Here is an 8,911-nt window from a genome sequence, read left to right as displayed (position 1 = left end):
TACAAGTTACCCTGAGGCTGATATACATTTTCCAGCATGTTTGACACACTATTTCATTGCAATTGATCACATAAGGGTTCAAGTATTTTAGTCTGAACCACAGGATCAACAGCCTAAGAGCTAAAAATGTAATATTGCTATGTGACTTTCTCGGTTTTATATCATTTTTGGGTGTTTATTTTGGTCTAATTTCTATAATACTTCACTTTGGGCAAGAATAACTTGTATTGGTAAATCTTCCCTTTTTAAAAAACAAAACACATGATCAGGCAAAAGAAAAAACGGTACCAAAAAGGGTTTACGAATAGTTTGTAATTCATTTATTAATTAGGTTGTGAACCTTTATAAATCATTAATAAGCTTTTATAAGACATGAGATAAACAGGGCAACTGTGACCGGTTGCTGAGCCCACATTTATCTGTACTGCTACGCCTTATTTGAAATGGTAGTAACTCATTAATAAATGGGAATGTGTTTTACACTTTACAAGTCTCCCTTTTGGCAGTTATAAATGTTAGTAACTCATAAATAAATGGTCATAAAGAGATGCCAAGAAACACCAAGAAGGAAGGGGGGGAATCAACTCAGTGAACAACAGATACCAAGGATGTTGGCTGAGGAAGAAGACGAAGTAAGCTAGGTAACCAATATAAGGCTTAGTCATCTTGCCAAATAGTGAGCCTGTGTTGATGTATGAAAACTATGTTAGAACTGGTTTATAAATGGTTCTTAATGATTAATAAAGTGTTTACAACATAATTATAAGCCCTTTATGAAACCTTTATAAGGGTAGTCTTATTGTAAAGTGGTACCGAAAATGTGAGACATGTGTGTGTACAGGGTAAAAAAGCAGCACAGTCCATCTCTACCTGCTGGCTCCTTCTCCTCCTCTACACGAGCTCAAGTCATCGCTCCATGTACTCTAAACAACAAAGAAGTGTTGAATAAATACTTCAGCTCCCTCTGTCATATACTCTCTTACTGAACTTCCACTTGCCTCAGTATGCTGCTGTCTTAAACTAAACTTAGATGTACTCACACCCACCTCTTTTTTCTGTCATTGATCATTCTGTTCCACGTTCTATCGTTAATCATTTCATGGATTGTGTCACTTGTTAGGGCCCTTTGGCTTTGACCCCCGCACTCCCGGCTGGCTCACATATTGATACCCTTTAATATGTTCTCCAGTGTGCACAGCTGAAATACATTTATACAAATGTGACAGTGTTAAGTAAATGTCTTCTTGTTATCGATAGTTTGAAAGAATCAAGATGTCTAATATATGATGAATTATAAAAAATGTAGGAGCCTTAGTGATATCAGGGATAAAAGTCAGACTATCTCGCATCAAGCAGCTTTGATTATGACCACTCTTTGTCTATCATGTGTCTATTTTGTGAGTCCTTCGTCTTTAAAACGTCAATGTTCTATATTTAATTCAATATTCTATCTCTATTTGGTTTTACAGCAAACATTTCATTCTAAAATAAATCACAACATGTTTATTTTCTCAATAAGACTAATATTGACAACACATTATAATGGATGAGTCTGACTTAAATGCTGTCCACACTAAAGAATATTTACGGTTAGGATCAAACTGTTGCCAAGTCACAAGACTGTAGGTAATGAAGCTCTTCTCATTTTAATGAGTGAGTTGTCTGTCCTCAGGGGCTTCAGGTTTATCCATGTCTCCGGATTAATAAAATGTCATGCTAACATTCTTCTGACTCAGAAGCTTGACCTGCTTTTGGATCAAAAACAAGCCTGCAAACCGCAGAGGACTTCAGGGTAACAGCTGATATATCATTTAGTTCATTTCTCTGCAAAGATGCTAATCATTACAACATTTCAGCAGAACAAAAGCATGCACTGACTTTACAGCTGTGGTTTGGCTTTTGTACCATGTAAAGGTTTTTTTTCTATTCGGTTTGAGTGCTTACACTAATCTCTTTTCAAGAGAAAACCAACAATAAAGTCTGCTAACTGGTCCGGTTGATTAATGGACACATTCGGCTACATAGCATATTTCACAAAACCTTTAACATGAGCGCAGAGTTTAACATCAAAGTGACAGCATCATCACACAGAAGGGCCTATTGCAATAATAGCTCAAGTGCAGAAACAAGACATTTGAAATAGTTTTATGAAGAGAGAAGAGTGGAGCTTTTGGATATACTGCACAACTTTTTCTATCATTTCCACTTGTCAGAAAAGAGATGAGTCCTGCTGTTTTCAGTGTGATAACATTACATTGATCGCAAGATTATTGAATTTCAGGGGTCAGTCACTTTGGTCAGGACAGAGAGGAAAGTGTTGGTGGGAAATCTAACCTCTCAGTCGGCTTTCATGGCCTTAAAGTTACTCCTGCACTGACTGAGTGTCGACAATGCGCTGCATACGTTACAACAAGCCAGAGCAAAGTTACTTGTGGAAAAAATACAAACCACAAACACATAAGTGGTACCTGTTTATTTAAGCGACATGTCATGTGACACAAAGATTACAAGTCAAAGTTGGATAGGCGGTAGGTTTAAAAGGACAGGCAGCTGTTTAAGTCTCCATAATAACGCTTGCAGGAGGTGTTTTCTCCATCGCACATCTTACAGTTGCAGTTACTGGCCACGGGGTAGGAGACAGGCTCTGCACACCCGTCAATGTGCGTCACCTTGTAGGACCAGTCCCCGTTACAGGTCTTCTGTACTACAGTCTCCCCATAACGCTCCTCAGGCCAGAACGAATCCTGTGAGGAACAGAAAACGATTAGAAGCTCACGATTACTGATTCAAAATGTACCCTTCTAACCTTTGTTGAACTGTTTGTTTTTATTATGAGATCCAGCATATTTGAATTTATTATGTTTTATTTGTAGTGTCAAATCCGTTCTTAGTACTCAGATCCTTTATAAATATTATGGTGTTAAAATACTCAATTACAACTCAAAGACCTGAGAAGAAAAAAAAGTAAGAAATACAAAAGTATTAGCACCGAAATAGAAAATATTTTATTTCTGCACATTAGACATCAAAAGTAAAAGTACTCTTAAAGTTAATATTAAAGAATATTTTCTTATTCTGTTTTTTAAATCTTACAAATACAGGGCACAGCATATCATTTGAATGTTTAAGTTTGTAAATGTTGATACGTTGATAGCCGTTACGTAGTAAAGAAGTGTGTCATATACATTAAGCTTCTGTTTTTATAAGTAAAAGTAACTAGTAACTATAAGTGTATAAAAACGGTAGTGCAGTAAAAAGTACTTATTTTGCCTCTGAAATGTTATGAAGTTAAAGTATAAAGTAGCAAAAGAAAAATTATGTCATACAAATACTTACAGTAAGAACTATACTAGAGTAAATGCACTACATTCCACCTCTGCTTATCAGACGTTTCTAAAACTCTATAACAGTATACGGTGGCAGCTCCATACACCGGGCAGAGCCTATCAGAATCAAGCATATCAGCAAAATGAATGCACCTGCACTTTGAATCACCTCAGAGTGATAATCGTTCTCTACCTTATAGGGACACTGTCCGACACAAATGGTGGTGTCGATCTCCTTCTTTATGCCACAGCCCCACACGGTGATGGGGACGACGGTCTGGTTACAACTGCACCTGCAGGGCTGCCTTGCCCCCGCCAGAGCCAGCACTGCTGCCATGACAACCAGCTGCATCATCTTCCTGGTGCAGCACAGACAAGATCAAGTATATGAGGATTACATTGAGGCACAGTTTGACTTTGTCCAGAGTTGTTGTGACAAAAAAATGTTGTGGGTCGAGTGTGTTGTGTCTCCTAAAACAAAACAAAATTATCTCTGGTTACAAAAATATCTTACATCAGACCGAGCAGCTTTGCTTTTGACATCACTATTTAAGTTGGTCAAGTAGAAGTATGTTCCTGCTGTGGAAAAAATATGTAAAAACAAATATGTATATAGAGAAAAGATTATATTTGATTAGAGAACTGTGATACATTAATTTCTAGAATTGGTACGATCAACAAACAGATTTGAATTCACCCTGTAGACTTTCTATCAGGATTTCAAAGGATTGTTTCACCATCTATCTTTCTACACAGATGAACTGGTTTCAGGTATTTGTCATGGCTCCCAATTCATTTGAGATCAATATCATTTTTGTTTGTGATAATCTAAGCTTTTTTTCCCTGTTAAAAGTTGAACCCTCAAACATTTCTTCAGACTTTGCAGGAGACAAGTATATCATTAAAACATTACGACTGCATTAAATCCACATGAATCTTCACCACGTCTAAAAGGTGTACCTGTAGAGCTCCGTTGTTGCGTTGAACCTCCGCTGTGTGTGTGGTTTCTTCTGTTACTCTCTCAACATCTGCAGCAGCTGTGAACCTGCAGCTGTGCTGTCTCCCTCTTAAATAGCGCTGCTCATAAATCCTGTTAATCTATTCATCCTTGGCCTCGGTGCTATTTTCCCCACCTGTTTAGTCTGAAAAGCTACATTTTCCCTCAACAGTTTGGGGGAGGGCCCAGGGTTCAAGGATGTTTTTTTTCCAACATATGAGAAGGAGCGAGTCGCTATCTACAGATAATCTTGTTAAGATTACATGAATGGAGGATTGGATGGACCACACAAATGTAAAAATAAATCTGCCCCCACAGTGAGATGGAAAACACTGACATGAGCATCATTCATTTGTCATACTCCGTCTTCCCTGCTTTGTGTCTGCCATTTTCCAGTGTTTGAATGTCATATTATATATCTTTCTACATATATATATGTCAGATTGTATAACTATCTACATATATATAAATATATATGTTCTGTATTGACAGAGAAGGGTTGACCAGTCAGTGTTTTTCTCTGAAACCGCCTATGTTTTACACAATTACAGCTTTCTTCCAAATCATTTCTGTATTGCTTTTTGTGTTTTTAAAAAAAAAAAAAGACATCATCACAGTGATTATTCCCCAATCTTAGTTTTTGTAGTGAATTCATCATTCAAAGACCATTTTGTAAACTTCATTATATGGGATGCACAAGTGAAAGAATCCGCGGGGAACTTTGTTGGCACTGTCTGTCTGTATACATCGTAACATATATTATGATGTGCAATTTAGTTTTCATGTGGATCCAGTGATTGTGGAAGTATTCAAATCATGAAGATAATAACAGGTACACAAAGTAATCAGTCAAATGTACTTTATATTCCTGGATCCTCATCAATAAAACACTTGAACATTGTAACTAAGTGCATCTCATTTCTAACTAATGTTCTTTCATCACTTCACGTCCACAATAAGCTACACTGTGCTGAGCATCACAATGACATTGCATAGTTCAATATTATGTAGGTTTACATGTTAAAGTACGACTTATTAAACTATTTGTATATACCTATATCTTAATAATGACACTTACAATTCAGTTCAGTTGAAACTAAGTGAAGTGACCTGCTTATTATTAATAAGAATGGCAAAACAAAGTCATTAAAACAGATTGTGACAGTTTCATGATCAGCACCATGGACAGCACTACACATCAAACACATTGTGCAGTGTGCAGCTATATCAAATAATGCATCCATTTTGTAACCTGTCTGCTCTCAAGCCTTTCTCTGCTTTTCACCATACTGCTATTTAGTCAACATAGATTTGCATTTGTATTTGTTTATTTAGGAAAGGATAATTAATCAGCAGGAGCACTTGAGTCCATCATGTAAATGTGTCAGATTTAGCCATAGCGGCACATTTCCATCTGCAGTACCGGGCAGGTCGATGGCATTAAAAGAACACGTATAATCTAGTCCTGCATCCCATGGTTATTTATGTTTTGTTTCTGTTTATATTTCCTTCCAACCACCTGTATTGTGCTACTCAAAAATGTAAAATCGTGTCGGCTAATTTGATTTGTTGGCCTCTTATCACCTGTCTCTTGCTATGCACATTATATAATTAAGCAATAGCTCACGACAGGCCGTGGTATATGGCCATTATATCACAGTTAAGGGGCGTGGTTCGGCCCGACGCGAAGCGGAGGGTCGACAACCCCCTTAACTGTGATATAATGGCCATATATCACGGCCTGAAGTGAGCTATTGCTTTTATAAAACGGTTACCAAGTGTGGCAATATGAATGAAAAATACACACTCTAATTTAAATAGTTGTTGTTATTAAATAATGATGTTCAAAATAAAATAGTCCGTCCGTTGCCTTCTGCACAAAACATAGTGCGAGGTGGTTGCTATGCAACAACACTAACAACAGCTAGCGAACATATTAGACAGAGAGCGTTGATCCATTATTTGGCTATTTATTTACATTAATTTGTATGTTGCCGTTTATTGTGCACCCACTGAAAAACTGTCCAGCATCAGTAGCATGGCTTACGTGGTTACTTGTATAGGTTGAGGTTGTTCTAGGCTGTTGCTTGGCGTGACGAGAATATTGCTCCACTTTCTCCGGTCCCCGAGATTCGGCTTCCAGTAGCTCTGGAGAGAGCTTTCGCACCTGTGGCCACTAACGGTCATAATTTCTCTGCTTTGTTTCAAGACCCGCATCAGGAAGCTTTTGAATGGTGGTACCTTTCCAGTTGGTCTACCTGCTCTTCACGTAGCTCTGCATGTCGTCGTTAGGTGCTTTTTGTTCTGGAGATATAGGCACTGCTCAATCCACTCCTCCATAGTAAGACCCCCCCGGAGGTCGAAGTTAATCTTAAATGTTTCCATCTTATGCTCTGTAAGTTTGTTTCGTAACGGAAGAAATGTAAATATATTTATAAAACGGACAAGTCAAATCAAGCAATCTGATTGGTCGATAGCGTTTTTGCGGACCTTTTTGATTACAGATTTGAAAACATCGTTGCTTGCTTTAAAAGTAGCACAGTTCATTATGTCAAACCTTGGAAAGTATCTAAATATCCCTGCCCTAATGCCAAAGGAGCTGCACACTGAATATGTTTTTGCCGTTTGATGTCTATGTCTGGACCGCTGCGTAAAAAGGAGGGTTTCTGCCCCGTTACTTCTCCGCTGCTTTCTTGTTCCAGTTTGAAAAGCAAACTGCAGGCAGTTTGCTTTTCAGGCTTGTCCGTTTTATAAAACATTTTATAAAACGGACAAGTAAAATCAAGCAATCTGATTGGTTCTTAGCCGTGGTATACTGAGCGTATACCACGGGTAGAATTGTAAGTTACTTTTCACAACAACTCAGTATCCCTCCGCGTCTGAGATAAACAGTATACAGTTGGGCTGAAAAGCAAACTGCTTGCAGTTTGCTTTTCAAACTGGAACAAGAAAGCAGCGGAGAAGTAACGGAGCAGAAACCCTCCTTTTTACGCAACGGTTCAGACATAGACATCAAACGGCAAAAACATATTCAGTGTGCAGTTCCTTTGGCATTAGGGCAGGGATATTTAGATACTTTCCAAGGTTTGACATAATGAATTGTGCTACTTTTAAAGCGAGCAACGATGTTTTCAAATCTGTAATCAAAAAGGTCCGCAAAAACATTTAAGATTAACTTCGACCTCCGGGGGGGGGGGGGGTGTCTTACTATGGAGGAGTGGATTGAGCAGTGCCTATCTCCAGAACAAAAAGCACCTAAACGACGACATGTAGAGCGACGTGAAGAGCAGGTAGACCAACTGGAAAAGTATCACCATTCAAAAGCTTTCTGATGCGGGTCTTGAAACAAAGCAGAGAAATTATGACCGTTAGTGGCCACAGGTGCGAAAGCTCTCTCCAGAGCTACTGGAAGCCGAATCTCGGGGACCGGAGAAAGTGGAGCAATATTCTCGCCACGCCAAGCAACAGCCTAGAACAACCTCAGCCTATACAAGTAACCACGTAAGCCATGCTACTGATGCTGGACAGTTTTTCAGTGGGTGCACAATAAACGGCAACATACACATTAATGTAAATAAATAGCCAAATAATGGATCAACGCTCTCTGTCTAATATGTTCGCTAGCTGTTGTTAGTGTTGTTGCATAGCAACCACCTCGCACTATGTTTTGTGCAGAAGGCAACGGACGGACTATTTTATTTTGAACATCATTATTTAATAATAACAACTATTTAAATTAGAGTGTGTATTTTTCATTCATATTGCCACACTTGGTAACCGTTTTATAAAAGCAATAGCTCACTTCAGGCCGTGATATATGCTCATTATATCACGGCTAAGGGGGTTGTCGACCCTCCGCTTCGCGTCGGGCCGAACCACGCCCCTTAGCTGTGATATAATGAGCATATACCACGGCCTGTCGTGAGCTATTGCTTAAAAATACAATTGTGTATTTCTGTAAGTCTTCTATTTCCATGTTGTTTTTGTTTGTCTTTCTCCGTGGGAAGATGTGTTCTGTGTAGTGACACATAATGGTATTACATTGTCCCTGGATTGGTATTGTAGTTATGGAAGTTAACAAAGTACACATTAGTGATCCAAATAAGTCTGTTTGGGACCCATTTTTATAATTGTAGTAATGCACTTTGCTAGTATGACCCATTAGCATGAAGGTATACATTGTCACACTTGTGATGTCAGCAGGTATTCATTGTATAGCTCCATAGACAAAGAATGAAACGGACTTTGGTTATAGCTAAATGAGCTTTATTCTACCCTGTTCTCAAATCTGAAAAATACAATTCTTAAATGTGAATATACTTTAGCTAATTAAACACGCCAAAGATTGGAAGATATGCTTATTAATTCATCAGGGATATCAAATGTATACAAATACGTGCACCTTACGATCAAAGGACTACTTCATGTAAGCTTTCTTTCTTCGTTAAAGCTTTATATTTGTCTCCTAAAGAGAGAACAATAAAAAAAAGGGAACCAGCTGCATCAGCATAACTGAACAAATACATCCTAGTAGTAGAAGGTATAAGAGACGTTAACATGTCTAAAATATCTGATCATATCTACTACA

The 8,911-nt window shown here is 38.2% G+C and overlaps 1 protein-coding gene across 3 annotated transcripts; it reads right to left on the bottom strand.

Annotated features, from left to right (window-relative positions):
• Positions 1 to 2,469: 2,469 nt before the first annotated feature.
• LOC117471673 (gonadotropin subunit beta-1-like) lies at positions 2,470 to 4,377 on the bottom strand. Of its 3 annotated transcripts, none has more exons than XM_034116843.1 (3): positions 4,287 to 4,377; positions 3,520 to 3,685; positions 2,470 to 2,744 (listed from the first exon to the last, which is right to left on the bottom strand). In XM_034116843.1, the coding sequence occupies exons 2-3, from the start codon at positions 3,679 to 3,681 to the stop codon at positions 2,535 to 2,537; spliced, it is 372 nt and encodes a 123-aa protein (XP_033972734.1). In that variant the 5' UTR covers positions 3,682 to 3,685; positions 4,287 to 4,377; the 3' UTR covers positions 2,470 to 2,534. The 3 variants fall into 3 exon arrangements, with proteins under 3 accessions (XP_033972734.1, XP_033972735.1, XP_033972736.1); XM_034116844.1 differs by having other exon boundaries at positions 3,520 to 3,797; positions 4,287 to 4,329; XM_034116845.1 differs by having other exon boundaries at positions 3,520 to 3,681; positions 4,287 to 4,328.
• Between the last annotated feature and the right edge of the window lie 4,534 nt (positions 4,378 to 8,911).

Source organism: Trematomus bernacchii, unplaced genomic scaffold (genome assembly GCF_902827165.1).
Source record: "Trematomus bernacchii unplaced genomic scaffold, fTreBer1.1, whole genome shotgun sequence".
In the NCBI taxonomy this organism is placed as follows: Eukaryota; Metazoa; Chordata; class Actinopteri; order Perciformes; family Nototheniidae; genus Trematomus; species Trematomus bernacchii.
This window is presented reverse-complemented; position numbering and strand designations above follow the sequence as displayed.